This window comes from Heterocephalus glaber, unplaced genomic scaffold, assembly GCF_053883595.1.
Source record: "Heterocephalus glaber isolate CG9 unplaced genomic scaffold, H.glaber_assembly_v1.0 deba00001760, whole genome shotgun sequence".
Classification (NCBI taxonomy): Eukaryota; Metazoa; Chordata; class Mammalia; order Rodentia; family Bathyergidae; genus Heterocephalus; species Heterocephalus glaber.
In genome coordinates this window covers 2,530,280-2,549,708 of record NW_028258457.1, presented here as the reverse complement: position 1 = coordinate 2,549,708, position 19,429 = coordinate 2,530,280, and the positions used below count along the sequence as shown (strand labels likewise).

Sequence of the window (19,429 nt, the reverse complement as noted above, 5' to 3'; positions counted from 1 at the left end):
AAAAAAAGAAATCAAGAGAGAGAACAAAGAAAAGTATGAAAACAAAAAAGAAAAATAGGGCCACACCAAAACTTGTGCATGAATGTTCTTAGTAGCGTATTCACAACAGCAAAAAGATGGGCATAAGGCAGTTGACAAATGGCTACTCAAACCCTGATTCCTCCATACAATGCTGTATCCCTCAGCCGTGAAAGGAACCTCAGGGCAGGCAAGCCTTGGAGATGCCAAGAAGCCAGACACCAAAGGCTGTGAGGGGTTGGAGGCCATTGATAAAAGCCGTCCAGAGCTCACAGGTCGTAGAGACAGAAAGCAGTTAGAGGTGACCAGGAGATGGACCGGGAGGACCTCACAGATCAGGGCATTTTAGGAGGTGACTAAAAAAAAAACTAGAAACTAGAGAAAGCTTGGTGGTTGCACGGCATTGTGAATACTCCAAATACCAGAGAACGTTCATTTAAATGATTAATTGTCTGTTATGTGAATTTCACATTAATAAAAAGAACATATAAAACACAAACCATAATTATATGCTTATAGATCATGACTCAACCTCCATGAAGCGTTCACCTATTTTCTCCCAAATGACAATAAGAGAGGAGGCGGAGGTTCCGAGGGGCCCCATGCTTTCCCTGGAACCCATGGCCCTGTCGGTGCAGGCAGAGCAGCAGTCACACAGGTGTGGCTCCCCGGAGGCCCCAGTGAGGGGTGGAGGCCACAGGCTTGGCGGCACTGACTCAGAGCTCCAGCCACTCCCCTCCAGAGTTCCCGGTCTGGCTCCTCCAGTGCGAGAGGCCTCGGAGGTCTTGCCTGCCCTGAAGGAGGGAAGGGAAGGCCAGGCCTGGTGGGGCGCTGCTTGCAGATTCACAACCGGGCAGGATGAAGCTCAGGAAACATGTTCTGAGGAGGAGGAAGAGGAATAAGAGAAGAAGAAAAGGAAGAAGAGGAAGAGAAAGAAAAGGGGGAAGGAGGTAGAAGAAACAAAGGAAAAAGGAGACAGGCGTGGTGGCAGACACCTGTCATCCCAGCACTCTGGGAGGCTGAAGCAGGAGGATGACGAGTTTGGACAACTTAACAACTTCAAGTGACCCTGTCTCAAAATAAAAAATAAAAAAGGGCTGAGGATGTAGCTCAGTGCAGTGACCCCAGGCTCCATCCACAGTACTCAAAAAAAAAAAAGAGGAGGAGATCGAACTCGGGTCTTTGCGCTTGCGAGGCAGGTGGCAGAACCACTGAGCTCAATCCCCAGCCCAAGGAGGCTTATTTTTAGCACCTACCTCTACTGCATCATTTTAGTTTGGTTTTGCAGCACTGGGGATTGACCCAGGGTCTCGCATATGCCAGGGGAGCCCTCTACCACTGAGTCGCATCCCAGCGCCCACGTTATATTATTCATCCTTCATAGCAGCTCCCATTCTGCAGATCAGAAACTAACCAAGAGCCACACACCTGTGACCTCAGCACCCTGGAGGCTGAGGCAGGAGGATTGCCTCGACTTCGAGGCCAACCTGGACTACACAGCAAGACCCTGACTCAAGCAAAGCACAATGATGGGTGAAGAGGGGAAGCATAGCTGGGGTAGAAGGGACGGCAGCCCGGGGTGACAGCCAGAAGATGGTCTCCAGATGCGAGTTCGCAGAGGCCCAAGCTGGGCCCAGACACCCTAAAATTCCTGGAACCTTTTCTTTCCCATCCCTCGGCTCTCCAGTGTTACCTGAGCCTCTGAGGTGCTCGGCTCCACCAAGGCCATGTGCAAGGGAGACAGAAGGTTAGCATGGAGGATGGGACAGTCCAGAGGACAGTGCTGTGTTCTGTTGGCAGAGTCCAGCAAGACTCCTTGAAGAAGGGATCACTGGCTCTGGGTTTTGCAGGATGAGTAAGAGCTTCCCAAGCACCCTGGGAAGTCCCACACGTTGGGTCAAGCGTGGACTGAAGAAAAGAGCAATCCTTCCACATCTCCTTCCAGGCCAGGCAGGGAGCATTAAATCAGCCAGCAGGATGGGCCACCAAGAGCCTGGGTCAGGGCAGAAATATCACAACCCAAAGAACAGGGGTCCGGTGACCTGGGATTGAGCAACACCTCCTCAATGTAACCTTAGGTGAACGACTACCTACCCGAACATGTTTGGCTCTGATTCCTGTGTAGGTAGACAGCCCCTCAGGGTTCACGGGTCTCTTAGGCATTATCTCGCTGTCATCCACATTGTTCCCGTATCGTGCACTGCCATTCCTGCTTTGGTGAACTGCTGCTCACTTCTCAAAGCCCGACTGAAATGACCCTTCTTCTGGAGAGCCCACCTGACTAGAAGCTCTGATAGAGTGTGGGACTTGAGGTTTTAGTCGTTGCTCAGAGGCTCAGCTCACCTACCTGAGGCACTCAGCACAGGCTTGATGTAGTCAGGGTGTACCAGAACCAATAGTGGCAGAACAGGCCCGGCCCACACCAGGACCACATCATGCATTTTATCCAGCAGCTTCTTCTCGTCTTGAAGGCCCTTCTCATTTGGAAGATACTGTGGAGGGAAGGTAGGGGCAGTGAGGATGTGCCCAGCCCAGCTTCCCTGCGTGCTCCCTTCTGCCATCTCCCCTCGCCTTAAAACAATCTCAGAAGTGCTGAATGATGGCGCACAGCTGGCTACAACTCACTTCCTCCTCTGAGAAGTGGGGAACAGTGCTTCCGCTGAGGGCAGCCCAGAGGACCAGTGCAGAAAGCAAGAGCCCAGCATGGGGCCTGACACATGGCTGCTTCAATAAATAAAGATAAGGCAGGCATGGTGTCACATGCCTACAGTCCCAGCTACTTGGGAGGCTGAAGCAGGAGGATCGCTTGGACCGGCCTAGACAACACAGTAAAATCCTGTCACTCAAAGAAAACGGGGTTTGCAGAGGCAGTTTCCTGGGGATATGGCTCAGTGGCAGAGTACTTACCTGGCCCCTGGGTTCCAGCCTGAGACACACACACACACACACACACACACACACACACACACACTAGTAATAGGAAACTCAATAATGATAAGAGTTGGTATTTATCAAAAACTTGCTGTTTAAAAAATGGATGTCAGGCATGGTGATGTGTTCCTGTAATCCCAGCACTCAGGAGGCTGAAGCAGGAAGACTCCTTGAGTTCAAGGCCAGACTGGGCTATATAGTGAGACCTTGTCTCATAAAACCAAAATAAATAAATATCAGTGGAGCTTGGTGGCACATGCCTATAATCCCAGCTAGTTGCGAGTCAGGTAGATTGTAAATCAAGGCTGGCCAGAGCAATTTAGCGAGACTCTATCTCAAAACGAAAATTTTTCTTCTCAAAACAAAATTTTAAGAAGGGCTGGGGCTGTTCCCCAGTGAGAGAGAGAGCGCTTGCCTAACATGCAGGAGGCCCTGGGTTCCATCCCCAGCACAACTACCTATAGAGTTCCATCACCTTCACATCTGCATGTGCTTGGGCTGCGTTGGGCACAGCCGTGTGAACTTCCCATAGACTGACCCATTCCACATGTACCCAGTGAGGTCTTTGCTGCTGTTGTGCTCAGAAAGGTCTGTAAGTGAGCAACTGTACTTGTTTGGGGTCCCTCAGAAGCAGGTCCTGAGATAAGGCTTCTAGGGCAGGCGGTTTACTGGGGAGATGACCCCCAAAACATGAATAAGGATGGAAGGGAAGGCAGCCAAGAAAGGGTAGGTACCATTATGGGGTCCCCAGGCTCGGCCCCACAAGGGAGTTTTGGAGGATGGGCCAGGCTCTGGACCTCTGAGTCAATCCCCTGAGGGTGAGGGAGCTGGGGTATTTATCCACCAACACCCAGCAGTCATCGGCTGAGGGCTGCTCCTGGGGTTCAAAAGCCCTAAGCTCTGGGAAGCTCCTAGAATGCAGGTGCTGGTGTCTGGAAGTAGGGGGCTCACAGCCGGAAGTGGGGCCATCACAGCTGGAAGTGGCACCACAGCACCCAGAAATGGGCCAAGAAGATGTGGGCAGGCCCTGGCATCAACTGCCACAGTAGCAAATCCAGGATCCGGGCACATGCCACCCAGTCCCAAAACTCGTGTTCTCGACCATCATGCCCTTAGATGCAGCAGAAAGGCTGATCCAGGCTCTGTGTCCGATGAATCTGAGTTCACACTCACCCTTAGCAGCCATGAAACTGTGGGTAAGTTACTTAATCTCTCTGAGCTCAAATTCATAAAAGGGAATCCATAACATAGCATAGCTCCATCTTTGGGGGTGAGTACTGGAGATTGAACCCAGGACCTTCCCACTGAGTTATGTCCCCACCTCTACCACTACCATTTTTTTTTTAATGGGATCAGTTGCTCAGGTTGGGCTTGAACTTGCAATCCTCTTGCCTAAATCTCCCAGAGTTTTGGAATTACAGATATGCACAACCACACCTGGCTTCCAGAAATATTTCACAAAGGGAGGGCTCAGATACAAAGGAGCCTAACCCAATGCCTGGCCAGGAATAAGGCCCCAAAATTATTGCGTGAATAAATGAACAAGTCTCCTCTCTGGCTATGGCATCTCCTTCTCTACCAGGTGTGGTCCTGAGCCTGTCCACACCCAAGGAAAATTGTGGCCTCACCCAGACCTCCTGGGATTAGAAGATGGCCTGGACCCACAATGCCAAGGCTGGGCTGCAGGCAACTGCCCAGGGCACTAGAGCTTGGTAGCTGCCTCTAAAACCACCATCACATCCAGGGAGAGCTTCCTGGAGTAAGGACACTGGAGGTGGGGCATGAAGATTGAGTTCATCTACCAGGGAAGAATATTCTGGACAAAAGGCACAGCTTGGCAAAGGCCATGGAGATGGCAAGTTGGAGCCCTGCCATGGAAGTGGGAAGCCAATCCTTGGAACTGGACAAGGGTGGCCGAGCTGGTGAGACAGGTTAGGGTAAGAGAAAAAAGGACCTTGAACACCAGCCATTCTCTGGTGGTGGACAGCCCGGGAGGGTCGCGGTAGGAACCCTTAGAAGAGCTCAACCCCGTAGGTTGATCTTAGACTTCTGGCCTCCAGGATTGGGAAAGAACACATTTCTGTTGCTTCAGCCACCCAGTCTTTGGTATAGGCCTCCCTCAGTATCCAGAGGATTGGCTCCATTATCCTCCCCCGTGGATAACCAAAATCTGAGGATGTTTAAGTCCCTTATATGAAAGGGCACAGGACTGGAGACATGGTTCAGTGGTAGAACACTTGCCTAGCATGCAAGAGGCCCTGGGCCCCATCTCTAGCACCACAAAAACAAAAACAAAAGTTCCTTTAGCCAGTATGTGGGAATCTGTGTCTTATTCCTTCTGAGAAACTCAACCCAACCCAAACAATACTTAAAATATTTCTAAAATCACCCAATCTTTTGATTTCTGTGGAAGCCAGCAGTGGAGCACACACATTCTTCACCTGTATACCAGACTCAGTGAATGCCAAACCCATGACAAGTGTGATTCCAAGGAATCCAAAAACAGTCCCGTGATATTATCAAGAACCGTTACAGGCAAGAGGGGAGACAAGCACAGGGAGGCTAACAGTTGGCTGAAGGTAACACCAAACAGTCCAGGCATGGTACAACAGGCCCAGCCTGGGCAACTTGACAAGACCTTGTCTCAAAATTTTAAAAGGGCTGGGGATGTGGTTCAAGCAGGGGCTCTGGGTTCCATCCTCCCCCCAAAAAAGTCACACAAGCAGTACATGGTAGAGGCAGGTCTCGAACCTCAGGGCTCCAAAACTCAAGCAGATGACCACTGCCCCCATCTGCTTCTCTAAAGGTCACCTCAAAGCTCACGGAGAGATCTGGGCCAATGAAGCCTCCAGCAACTGACCCTGAATTTCACTGAGGCCTGGGAGGCATCAGGTGAGGCCAGCAGACAGCAGAGGCTGGAACCCAAGTCAGCCAAGCCTCCCCACCTCAGCATCTGGATTTTCTCTGACCTCTGGATGCCTTTGGGGAAAGTCTCCCCATCTCATCTAAAAACCAGAGGTGGCAGCGGGTACAGCTAAGGGGAGAGAGGCAGCCAGCCTGGGTTTGAACCCTGGCTTAGCTACGTAAATGCTGTATGGCCTAGGGCCTGCTACTCGACCTCCCCATGCCTCTGTAGTCTCAGGTCCCAGTGGGAACAGTCATACCTCCCAGAATTGTCAAGAGGATGGGATGAGTGAATATTTGCCTGGAATTATAATTGGCACATATGCATTTTTAATAATGAAATGGATCTGGATGTAGTGGCGCATGCCTGTAATCCCAGCACTTGGGAAGCTGAGACAGGAGGATTGCTGTGAATTCAAGGGCAGCCTGGACTACATAGTGAGACCCTGTCTCAAAAACAAAAACAAAATAAAATGCATGGGAAGGGGACCTGGGGAAGGAGGAAGAGATGGGAGATGGGGGGGAAGGAGTAGTTAAAATGATCAAGATGGAATCTATCTATCTATCTATATATATCTATATATCTATATCTTTATCTATATATCTATATATAGATATATAGATATAGATATATAGATATATATCTCAAATTCCCAAGTTGAATGTAATTATTACGTATTACAAACATATACTAATAAAAACTGTTTAAAAAATGAAATGCAGCCTGGCATGGTGCCACACACCTATAATCCCATCATTCAGGGGGCTGAGGCAGGAAGTTCTTGATGAGTTCTAGCAGCCTGGGCTACATAATGAGTTCAGGCCAGCCTGAACTACAAATTGAGACCCTGTTTCTAAAATAAAAACAACCACAAAGGATCCACGCGTGACCCCAAGCAGATTCTTGGACACCAGCGAGCCCCATCCCCTGCAGCCCAGCACCTGCCCAGCGCTGGCCCACCACACTCACCATGCCCAAGTGACCCATCAGCCAGTTGTTCCTCGGTGGCTGAGGGAAGCAGTGCAGGCGGCGGCAGGTGTTGTGGAAGGCCCAGCAGATTCGAAGGAACCGCAGCATCAAGCGGAAGAAGGAGAAGAGCAGAGAGAGGAGGAGGGCGGACACTGCGTAGGCGCGGAACGCTGTCTTTTCCAGGCCCAGGAAGTGCAGCAGGTGGTCTGTGATGGGCAGCATCCTAGGGGACACAGTAGGGAGGGATGAGTGCTGGGGGGCCCTGCTACCAGCCACGCATGTGCCAAACCCTGGAGGACCCACGGGGTCCAGCACGGCGGGCCTGACACGCAGCAGGTGCCAGTGCCAGACACACCAGATGGTCCTGATTCATCCCCCAGCCATGGCCTCAGCCAGCACCCATTCTGTCCCCTCAGCTGTGACGTTTGCAAGGCACCCTTTATTTTTTTAAGGGATGGAACCCAGGTGTGCTTTACCATTGAGCTACACCCCAGCCCTTTTAATATTTTATTCTGAGACAGCATCTCACTAAGTTGCCCAAGCTGGCCTTGAACTTGTGATTCTCCTGCCTGGACCTCTCGAGTGCTGGGATTACAGGTGTGCGCCACCACACCCGGTTTCTCTGTGGCCTTTTGTATCCAGCTTCTTTGACCCAGTTTAATGCTTACGAGCTGCGCCCAGGCTTTGGTAAGGATCAGTGTTTTGTTCCTTCTGTTGCTGAGTAATATTCCACGGCATGGATAGGCTGATCCATTCCTCTGTTGATGGCCACTTGGGCCATCTCTGCCTTCGGACTGTTGTGAAATAGGCTACCCTGAATGTGTGTGCACATGTGTTGGTCTGAGTACCTGTTCTCAGTTCTTTTAAGTTCCTTGGTCCTTACTGGTAGTTTCTGCAATTGCTTTTCAAACGCGTTCCCGGCATCCAAATCCTTCTTCGAGGGTCAGCTTCTGAAGGAACCAAAATAGTACCGTAAATAAAGCAGTGAGCAGAGCGAAGTATTCAGCATGCTGCTCACTGCACTCTGAACCATGAAACCCTCATCCCCAGGAATATCACACCAGCCCCCAGAAGTAGGTCCTAGCGTTCTGTGCAGACTCAGTTCCTTTCTTCAGAGGAGACAGGAGCTGGCCAAGGTCCCTGAGCACCTCCCTCCAAGGGCCCCACCTCAGTCCTGTCACCCTCACTTTCCAGGCCCATGATTCCCAGATAACCCCAAGGAGATTCTTTTTTTGGTTTTTTGAGACAAGATGTCACTATGTAGCTCAAACTGGCCTTGAACTCACTATGTAACCCAGGCTGGCCTGGAACTCACAGTGATCCTCCTGCCTCAGCCTCCCAAGTGCTGGGATGACAGCTATGTCCCAGCCCCCATGGAGATGCTTAAAAGTGGCTGGGTCCCTCCCTCTTCTCTCTCAGCTACCCAACCCTACTTAGTCAAGGCTTCCCCCATGCTCCTACCTCCTTGGCAACACAGCCACAGGAACCCCTGCCTTCCAGGCTTTGCCTGAGTCCTCAGTACCACCCATCCCCTGATGCTAAGAGCTTGGATTCACTGCATCTTCCCCCAGTCAATTATCAAGACAGAAGCAAAATTTCCCTTGGTTACCACATCCTAGGAGATCAGCTGGCTGATTCATCACCAAATTCAGAGATCCCAGTCAGGATAGAGGGTCTGACTATGAGACAGACTCCATGAACACTCACTAGGATGGCTGCTACTTAAAACAAAACAAAAAGAATGGCACTGGCCTGTAATCCCAGCTACTCAGGAGACTCAGGCAGGAGGATCACAAGTACAAGCCCAGCCTGGGCAATGTAACAAGACCCTGTCTCAAAATTAAAAATTTTTTTCAAATAAAAAATTAAAAGAGCTGAGGTGTATAGTCAGTGGCAGAGAGAGCACTTGCCTACCATGTGCAAGGCCCTGGGTTCAATCCTCAGAACTGCCAAAAAAAAAAAAAAAGAAAGAAAGAAAGAAAAAAGTTTTAGTGAGGGGGTGAAGAAATTGGAACCTCTGTGTAGGATCCATACGGATGTCAAATGGCACAGTTGCTGTGGAAAACATTAGCTAGTCCTTTAAAAATTAAACACAAGGGCCAGGCATAGTGGTGCAGGCCTGTAATTGCAGCACTAGGGAGGCTGAGGGAGCAGAATCACATGTTTGGGGTCAGCCTGGGCAACTTAGTGAGACCCTACCTAAAAAAAACAAAAATTAAACATAGAATTATCATATGATCCAACAACTCTACCTTTGTGTATGTACCCCCAAAATAAAAAGGAGATCTCAAAGAGATATTTGTACAAGTTCAGAGCAGAACAATTTACAATAGCCAAAAGGTGAAAGTAACCCAAGTATCTATCCACAGATGAATGGATTAGCAAAATGTGATGTATCCATTCAATAGAACATTATTCAGCCTTAAAAAGGGACCAGATGCAGTGGCACACTTGTATAATCCCAGCACTCTGGAAGGCTGAGGCAGGAGGATCACAGGTTTGAGCCCAGTCTTGGCAATTTAATAACTTATTAAGACCCTGTCGGAGCCAAGCATGGTGGTGCATGTCTGTCCCAGAACTCAGGAGGATGAGGCAGGAGGATCGCCTCGAGTTCGAGGTCAGCCTGAGTGAATTCAAGGCCAGCGTGTTCCACCATGCCCAGCTGGTGTGATCCCATTTATATGAGGTTCCTAGAGTCAGCAAATCCACGCAGAAAGACAGTGGGGACTGGGACTGGGGGAGGAGGAATGGGGAGTGAGGGTTCAGTGGGGACAAAGTGTCAGCTTTGCAAGATGGCAACAGCTCTGGGGATGGATGGTGGTGATGGCTGCACAGTGACATCGATGTATTCAACACTACCAAACTGCACACTGACCACGAGTTCCACAGTGAATTTCACCACAGTGGACAAAACTCTTTAGCCAGGCATGGTGATTCACGCCTGTCGTCCTAGCTACTGGAGAGACTGAGGCAGGAGGACTGCAAATCAAGGGCAATCTGAGCAATTTAGTGAGATCCTGTCTCAAATAAAAGAAAATGAAAAGGGCTGGTCATGTAGCTCAGTAGTAGAGTATCCCTCATTTGAGTCCCAGTACTGCAGAATCAATTCATTAAAATAAAAATAAGAAGGGCTGGGGGTGTAGGTCAGTGGTAGAACACTTGCCTAGCATGCAGAAGGCCCTGAGGTCATAGCACCACAAGAAAAGATTTTTTTAAAAAAAATTAAAGACATCCAGGCCAGGTGTAGTGGCAAACACCTGTAGCCTCAGCACTCAGCAGGCGGAAGCAAGAGGATCACCAGGAGTCAGAGGCCAGCCTGGGCTACATAGTGAGTTCAAGACCAGCTTGAACTACACACCAAACCTCCCTCCAAAAAATTAAGCGAAGACCAGCTGGAGTAGGTGACACTCCCTTTGCAAGCCCCTGGGATCTGCATGGGGTGGTGACCAAGCAACTTCGAAAACCAAAAGCACCAGGCCCTCCGAGTCCCAGATAAAAGGCAGATCCTCTGGCTAGGGATGCTGATGTGCCCCTGGCTGCTTCTCCTGGGCAGCTCCAGGCGACACCTTCACAGGAAGCGACCCTGAGTGCTTCCAACTTTAACAGCTGCAGAGTAACAGGTGGTTCTTCCAGGTTGCTAGGGAAGCCAGCATCCATGGAGACTCTTCATGTGGATCTGGCTCTGAACACCTTCCCCACCACACCCTCAGGAAAGCCTTGCCTGCATTTCTTCAGCACTCAGTTAGCAAATACTTTCTAAACCCAGGCACCAGTGACTCGGTCTAGGCGTTGAGGACAAGGTAGCAAGCAGGGCAGGCAGGACCCTGGCTCTCGAGAAAGGGAGGAGATCCCTTAGGGTCGTGACAGAACCTGATCTAAAGTGTGGGGTGACGCTTCGAGGAAGTGAAGCAGAGTGGCTTGCGAGTGGAGGTCCCCAGAAAGATCCCACTTCCTGATCTGCAGAAGCTGGCACCTCCTACAGCAAAGAGGATCCTGTGTTAGGGAGATGATTGTGATTATCCTGGTGGGAATTAAACATAACCACAAATGTCCTTATATGGAAGAAGCAAGCCAGAGAGCTGGAGCAGCCATGGTGGCACACACATGTGTGCAACCTCAGCACGCAGAGGCAGGAGGGTTGCAAGTTCGAGGCCAGCCTGGGCAATTTAGTGATTTAGTGAGACCCTACTTAAAGTTAAAAAATAAAATAAGCGCTGGGTGTGGTGGCACATGCCTGTAATACCAGCACTCAGGCTGAGGGAAGAGGACTGCCACGAGTTCAAGGCCAGCCTGGATGATGACTTAGAGAGACGCTGCCTCAAAAAACCTAAACGTATAAATAAATAAATCTAGGGCTGGGGATACAGCTCTGTGCAAAGGCTCTGGGTTCAATCCTTGGTATGAAAAAAAAGAAAGAAAAGATAAAAATAAATAAATGGAAAGAAAGAGGAGAGGGAGGAAAGGGAAGAGGATGGGGAGAAGGAAGGAAGGAAGGAAGAGAGGGAGGGAGGGAGGAAGGGTAAAGGAAAGGGAAGGAGAAGGGGAAAGGCAAGGCGAGGCAAGGCGAGGGAGAGCTGTGTCACACAGGTGAGAAGGTCCTGTGAAGATGGAGCCAGGGATCCTGTGGTGGGAGGCAAGGAGCCACCGGAAGCAGAAAGAGGCAGGAAGCACATCCTCCCCTGGAGCTTCAGAGGGAGCCTGGATTCCAGAATCCTGGCCCCTAGTCCTGCGAGAGAATAAATGTAAGTTGTTTGAAGACCCAGGCCTGTGGTCAGCTGTTACACCAGCTGCGGGGTGAGCGGATGGAGAACAATTCTCTCACGTGAGGTTGTCTGGAGGCCTCTCTGGAGAGAGGTATTGGGCAGAGCCCTGAATACAGAGCAAGCCTAAATGAAGGGGCTTTCTTTCTTTTTTTCTTTCTTTCTAGCTTTTTTCCCCCAGTACTGGGGATTGAATCCAGGGCTTTTTTTTTTTTTTTTTTTTTTAATTTTGAGACAGGGTCTCACTAAGTCGCTATGTTGCCCAGGTAGGGTTCTAACTTGTGATCCTCCTACTTCGGCCTCTCAAGAGCTGGGATTACAGGCAGGTACATCCACCACATCTGGTCCCACTATTGGCATTTCCGGTGCCATTGCCATTTCCAGCCAGTGGTCTGTCCTAAGCACCTTTCCCATCCATCCATTCTGCTCCATCCCCCTCGACCTGACCTACATCAGGACACCCCTGTGACTGCTTCCTGCCGTTCATCTCTGGGGCAGCATCCTCATGATGCCCCAGCAGCTACGTTCTGCACAGAGCAGCCAAAGCAATCTTCCCCAAATTGAACCACATCATGAGCCTCCCCTGCTCAGACTCCTCCCGCGGCTCCCCATTACACTCTGGGTGAAATGCGAACTCTGCCCAAGGACGGCAGCACACAGCATGGTGGTTCACGCCTATAATCCCAGAGCTTGAGGTTGAGGCAGGAGGATCACTGTGTGTTTGAGCTACATAGTGAGTTCAAATCCAATCTGAACTACATAGTGAGACTTTGTTTTAAAACAAAACAAAACCAGCGGAAGCTGGGAGACTGCTGAGCAGAGGGACAGCGAGAGCCCTCACCCCACCCAGGAAAATCCCAGCAAAGGAAACATCTTCCTGAAGACATTTGAAATGGGAAGGGATGGGAATGGAAAAAGCAACAGCCCTAGAAAGGGGGTCCCTGCTTGGAGGGTCAGGTGCAGGGGGAGGTGGGTGCATGGGGAAGTTAGAGAGGGGCTTCCAGAAGCCCTGACACACCTTGCCCGCACCTCATGCCAAGGGTGGGCTGCAGGCCTTCCCGGGACAGACACTCAGGTGACCTCCTAGCAGAAAGAGCCCGCTGTAGTCCCCATCTGGGACTCTCTCTGGGAGTCTCAAGTTTCTCCTCTGCAAAACAGAGATCATGTCAAAGGCCCATCTGGCAGGGTGTGGTGGTACACACCTGTTTTCCAGCATCCTGGGAGGCTGAGGCAGGAGGATCACCAGTTCCAGCCTAGCCTGGGGTACTTAGCGACTTAGTGAGACCCTGTATTAAAATTTTTTAAAAGGGGAGGCTGGGATGTAGCTTGGTGCAAAGAAGCTGAGTTCCATCTCCAGTACTTAAAAAAAAAAAACTCATTTGGTATCCATGGGAGAAGCTCAAGAAATAATGCCTAAGAAGTCTTTTTTCTCCCCCTGTAGTGCTAGGGATTGAATCCAGAGCCTTGCTCATGCTAGGCAAGTGCTCTACCATGAGCTACACCCCAGACCACACTGGGGAAGTCTGTGCTTTCCTCCTACCCCACAAACTAAGTGCTTCTGTCCAGCCACAAAAGAATGTTTTACCAGAAACTTTGAGATGGTACAGCCACTGTGAGAAACAGTTTGATGGTTTTGTTTTTGTTTTGAGACTGGGTCTCCCTATGTAGAGCAAGTTGACCCTCAACTTACTATGTGTGTAGCCCAGGCTGGCCTCCAACTCGAGGTGATCCTCCTGCCTCAGCCTCCTGAGAGCTGGGATTACAGACATGCACCACCTTGCTTGGCTCAAACACATTTTCACACAAAAGTTTATAGTAGCATTACTGATGACTGTCACAAGCTAGGAGAATCCAAGTGGCCATCAATGGATGGGTGGGCAAATAAAAGATGACAAAGCCATATAATGGAATATTATTCAGCCATAACGTGGGAATGAAACACTGACACACACCACCACAAGCAAAGACCTGGAAAACATTGTGCTCAGTGAAAGAAGCCGATCACAAAAGACCCCATAGTGTATGATACAGTTTATGTGTAACATTCAGAACAAGCAAATCCATAGAGATGAGTGGAGGGGGTGGTTGCCAGTGACTGGGAAGGGGGAAAGAGATCTCTCTCAGGGGGACAAAAATGATCTGGACTGGACAGGAGATGGCTGGGCATCACTGTGAATGTACTAAATGACTCTGCATTGCACACTTTGCAAGAGTTGATTTGGAGCCAGGTGTGGTGGCATGCACCTGTAATCCCAGCACTTGGGAGGCTGAGGCAGGAGGATTGCAGTGAGGTCGAGTGCAGCCTGGGCTGCATAGTGAGTTCAAGGCCAGCCTGAACTCAGCAAGAGTGACAGCAAGGGACTGACAGCAAGACTCTGTCTCAAAAAACTAAAAAACAGGCTTTCATAACTTTATGTGATAGCCTACACGGTGTTTCCCAGATGCAGTGTGTACTTTTGTCTTTGCTATCTCCCTCTTTTTCTAGGTACTCAATCCAATCTCGCTCTGTTTTTCTCTCTCACCCTTTATTTTTGCTTTCTTGAATAAACTTTGCCAACTGCTTCTTGCTCATTTCATTCAATTCTTTGTTCAAGGTGAGAAGAACCTGGAATCCAACTCCAGAAGGAGAGATGAGCTATGCAGAACCTAGTAATGTTTAGCTGTCAAGCCACCTTTTAGAAACAAGCTACCCTATAACACTGCTTCTAACCTTTGCCCAGAAGAACCAAGAGAAGGCAAGAGGAGCCTTCTGGAGCAAGGAGAGCAGAGGTTTGTATCCTGGATGGAATATAGTATAAAGGGACACAAAGAAGCCTTGCTGCTGCTGCTGCTTTGTGGCCTTCTGCCTGCTTACCATGAACTGTTTTTTCTCTGTGATCCCTCTCTGCCATGCTACCCTGCCTTGGAGCCAGCTGACTATGGACTGAAACCTCTACAAACTGTGAGCTAAATAAACCTTTCTTGGGCCAGGGATTTAGCTCAGTGGTGCCACCACCTCCCTCACAAGCAAAAGGACCCAAATTTGATCCCTGGTACTAAATAAATAAATAAATAAATAAACCTTTCTTCCAAAACAATACCTACAAAACAAAAACCCAAAAAATAAAAATTGGTTTAGGGCTGGAGGTATAGCTCAGTGGTAGAGCATATGTTTAGCACATGCTAAAATTAAAATAGCTAGGTGTGATGGTACTTGGCTGTAATCTCAGGACTCTGAGGCTGAGGCAGGAAGATTACCAGGAGTTCAAGGCCAGCCTGAATGAAATAGTAAGACCCTGTCTCAAAAGAAAATTAAAATAAAATAAATTTAAAAATAGAAATGGAGCCAAGCATAGTAATCCCAGAACTCAGGAGGCTGAGGCAGGAGGATCGCTGTGAGTTTGAGGCCAGTCTGGGCTACATAGTGAGTTCAAGCCCACCCTGAACTGTACAGCAAGACCCTGTCTCCAAAAATAAATAAATAAATATTTTTAAATAGTTGAATTAATGAAAAATGAATTAAGAGGGCTGGGGGTGTTGTAGCTCAGTGGTAGAGCTCTTGCCTGGTATGTGCAAGGCCCTGCCTGGGTTCAATCCCCAGTACAAATAGTAGTAGGAATACTAATAATAATAAAGATGCTTTGAGGGGGTGAAGACACTCTGGGGTGCCAGTAGGTGTTCCCCTTCTTTCTCTGAGTGCCCCTGATGTGTGCAGTTTCCATTTGTGAAAGTTTCTCCAAGGTCCAATTCGAGAACACACTTTCCCAGGCACATATTGTACTTCAACTTGAAAAATTACAAGTAGAATAAAAAGTTGCTTTGGGATTGTTCAAAGTGAAGAGATGACACTTTAAACTGATTTGTTTTTTTCTTTCTGGTGCTGGGGACCAAACTCCAAGCCTTGCATGCAGCAGGAAGGCACTGTACACCGAGCTACATGCCAGGCCAGGATCACCCTTTAAAAATGCAACCTCCAGCTGGGCATGGTGGTGCACACTTGTAACCCAAGCTCTCGGGAGGCTGAGGCAGGAGGATCGCCAAGAATTTGAGGCCAACCTGGGCAACACGGTGAGTTTAAGGCCAGTCTGAACTACACAGTGAGATCCTGTCTTAAAAAATCAAAACCAAAAGAAAGAAACCTCAAAATAATAATGATAATGATAATTACCATACTGCAACTCCAGCTGAGCATTCTGGTACACTCAAGTAATCCCAGCACTGAGGGAAACTGAGGCAGGTTGATGGAAAATTCAAGTCCCACCTGGGCAACTTAGCAAGACCTTGTCTCAAAGTTAAAAATAAATAAATAAAAAGGGCTGGGGCTGTAGCTCCCAAGTACAGAAACAAAAAACGTATCTTCAATGAAATCCCAGCTTGGCCCCTCCCTAGGTGAGCAGTCTGGGGTGAGTCCAGTTCCAGCCCTCAGCTTTTGGCTACCAGTCTGCAAAATAGGTTGATACTATCAGCAGGCTGGAAATGCAGCTTAGTGGTAGAGCATTTGCCTAGCATGCATGAGGCCTTGAGTTCCATTCCCCAGTACTGCTATAATAATAACAACAACAATAATAACAACAATAATAATACCGAACCTGCTGTTTAAGGTTGTCAGGGAGGTTCTGTGAAAGGAGGCCTGGAAATGCCGTGTCGTGTAGCATACATGTCAGCCAAAGAAATTCAAACCTGGCACCTTCAGAATGCTGTGGGTAGGTGCTGTGCCCATTCCTTCTCACCCCCAGCCCCGGTGCCATCCCTGATGCCAACCAAGGCACTCAGTAGCCCCGCCCTGGAAGAGGTGGCCCTGCCCACCCTGCTGGGGATGACTTATCTGGCAATGGAGGCACCTGGAGCCAGGATTGCCCACGCCCAGGGAACGCTGGTTTGTCAGGTTCGCCTCAGCAGCCAACAGATAGGAACTTGTTCTGCAAGGTGTGTGGGCCCCCAGGAGGGAATGCAGAACATGGACCCTGGATGATGCCAGATACTACATCCATGCGCCTTCTTGAGTGGCAGGCACTGGGCCGGCACGGGAGCGCTCCGAGGCTGGCCCCATTGGCCCACATTCCAGCCTCCTCCTCGCTGTATCCCTCAGCCCACAGTCAAGACAACCTGCCTCCCGCCCAGCACCCCTGCCCTCTTCCTGCTCTTACGTCCCTCGACGCCAAAGGGCTGCCTCACCCCAGCAACCATACCCCACACAGTGCCCCACCCCAGAAGTTCTAAAGGGAAAGGGGACTCCAGATGTGGTTCTCTACTCTGAGCACCCCATATTCCTGGTGTTCTGAGAAAATGCTTCAGGGAGGATAGAGCCGAGTTGACAGTTGGATGAAGGATAATCACACTGAAACTTTGAAGCCTGCAGCTTGCTTTCTTTTTTATACAGGGTCATTCCACTATGTAGTTCAGGCTGAACATTCACTCACTGTATAGCCCAGGCTGGCCTCAAACTTGTGGCAATCCTCCTGCCTCCACCTTCCAAGTACACGAATGACAGGTGTGTGCCACCACACCAGGCTGCCTGCAGCTTTCTTGATCCAAAGGAGATCCTGGCAGAAAAAGTGTTTAAAGCACTGGTAGTCTAGATCATTCATGGGATGTTACCATCCTAGGGTACCAGGCCTGGACATGAGCTTTAGAGCGGATTTTCCTTGGTTGTGTGACCTCAGGCAGATCTGTACCCATCTGAGCCTCCATTTCATCATCTAAGATAGGAATCACATTTCCTCACCTCATGGGACTGGGGTGACAGGAAGCAAATTTAAAGTGTTCAACTCACTGCCGGGCACACAGCAAACCCTTGATCAAAAAGGACTCTATTCCTGTCACTGCCATCATATTCATGGTTGTCACCTGGCCATTTGAGATTTGAAGAACAGACCCCAAGGTTTGTTGGGGAGCAGAGATGACATTCCACTCTTTGAATGTCTCCCGGGTCATCCGAGCCCTTCAGCAGATATCAACACAGGTTGCCACCGAGATATCAGCCCGGAGCTGATGTTACCACTCAGAAACCCAAGCCAGGCTGTACAGAGATCCAGGGCCATCAGAAAGTGGCCCAGGGTTTGGGGGTCAGACAGAGCTTGTTTGTTCAAATCCCAGCTCCCCCACTGGGTGTCCCAGAAAGTGTGCTTCCTTTCTCTGGCCCCAGGATCCTCTCCTATAAAATGAGGGTGCTGGGTGGGGGGGAGCAGGGGAGGTTCCTCCTCTTCTGGGCTGGCTTAGTGGTGAGTAGTCAGGGAGGAACTTGACATTGCCAGCTCTGCCCCAGCTCAGCACCAGGACCCAGAAATGGGGGAGAAGAAGGGGTATGGGAAAAGAGGACCTCACCTACCAGATGGGGAGTGAAGCCTGTCTGAGGGGTGCTCAGGCAGACTGGACAGGGCACCTCCAGCCTGGGCCCACCCAAAACAGCCTCATTTTTAAAATCTTCACCTCTTCCTCCCCATCTGCCTCCCATCTCCAGCCCAAAAGTGACAAGCTTCTGCCACACTGCAAGGCCCAGGCTGGCCCAAGGGAAGAGGACCAGGCCTTGGGACACCAGATAGCATCTAGTGGACAAATGTCCCCTGCAATTAACCACAGGGCTCCCACAGCCCCAACCAATCCTGGGACTTGCTTTTCCTAGAACAGTACTTGGAGGCCTTATGCCTACAGAGGATGGGCAGAAGCAACGCGCCCTGGTGAAATACCGTGAGCCCCTAGGAAGCATCACAGCTCAGCGCTTAGAGGGATCTGGGATATCCTCCTGGCTGGGAGATGGGGTCTACTTGAGCCCCTCTCCACCACGAGGCAAAGGCAGGAGATACGCTCAGGACTCCAAGATGCACGCAGAAAGGTGAGGGGGAAAAAGACCTGCAGAAATGAAGCACCTGTTGAGAGGGTACACCCACATGCCCCGAGTGTCCTACAAGTGCATGGGGGTTGGGGGGCACCCAGGGTCCCCTCTGTGGCACACCCCCTCCGCCAACCCCAGCTCTGGTTATGGCACCGGACTCACGCGCGCACTCACCCGCAGGTCTGGTCCTTCACCCTGGATCTTGATGGGCAGGTGCTGCAACCTCGGCTTTGACAGTGCTGTTCCGGCCCCGGCCCTTTAACCCCGCCCGGCCAAGTCCGGAGACCCGCCCCAGACACGCCCAGACCACGCCAGGCCCCGCCCCAGGCCCCGCCCCCAGGCCCCGCCGGCCTAGGAACAGGACAGAAAACTAGTGACCGAGACTTAGAGACCCGGGGAGACACAAAAAGGGAGAGAGAGGAACTGAGACGTGGAGCCCTGTCACTAGAGGCAGACAAGAAAGACAGCATCAGACTCCGTGCCCTCATACCCCTGCTTAGCTTCCATTAGCGCCCAATCCCCTCTCTGGACCATCCTCCTCCCTCTCCAGTGCCCCTCAGGGTCCCCAGCTCAGGAGTGGCTCCCCACCCGGACAGGTGTTCCTAAGCCTCATCTATGAGATGCCACAAAACCCCAGAAGCCTCCTCTCGGGCTCCTAGGAATTCTCGGGCTCCAGCAGAGCTCCCTTTGTTGGCCTGTTTATTTGTTTTTTGAGACAGGGTCTTAGTATGTAGTTTTGGTTGGCCTCAGCCTCCTGAGTGTTGGGATGTGCCACCCCTGGCCTTCCAGCAGCTCTTGGGAAACAGCCCTCTTGCTCCTCTGAATCCGGAGCCCAGCCTGCCCCCTCTCTGGGTTCTACAGCCAGCAGAACCCTCCAGCTTCAACCAGAAGCACTAGGCTAGCTCTGCTCCCCTGTCCCCCACACTCCCCACCCACTGCCAGACTCCTCAGCCCTTCTGCCTGGGTTCCTGTCCTCCGTAGGTGTGCCTGATGCTCAGCCCACCCTCAGATGTTGCAGACACCAAAGCTGGGTTG

At 50.4% G+C, this 19,429-nt stretch overlaps 1 protein-coding gene across 6 annotated transcripts in view; it reads right to left on the bottom strand.

Annotated features, from left to right (window-relative positions):
* Cyp4f22 (cytochrome P450 family 4 subfamily F member 22) overlaps positions 1-18,662 on the bottom strand; it is a 35,277-nt gene extending 16,615 nt beyond the window's left edge. For 2 of the 6 annotated variants that reach the window (XM_004872551.3, XM_087201764.1), the window contains exons 1-4: positions 18,569-18,662; positions 7,672-7,773; positions 6,824-7,046; positions 2,366-2,510 (exon numbers count right to left, since the gene is read on the bottom strand). In XM_004872551.3, coding sequence (XP_004872608.2) covers positions 2,366-2,510; positions 6,824-7,045 — 367 coding nt within the window. In that variant the 5' untranslated portion in view covers position 7,046; positions 7,672-7,773; positions 18,569-18,662. The other 4 variants (XM_087201762.1, XM_087201763.1, XM_087201765.1 and 1 more) reach the window with 4 other exon arrangements.
* Positions 18,663-19,429: the final 767 nt, after the last annotated feature.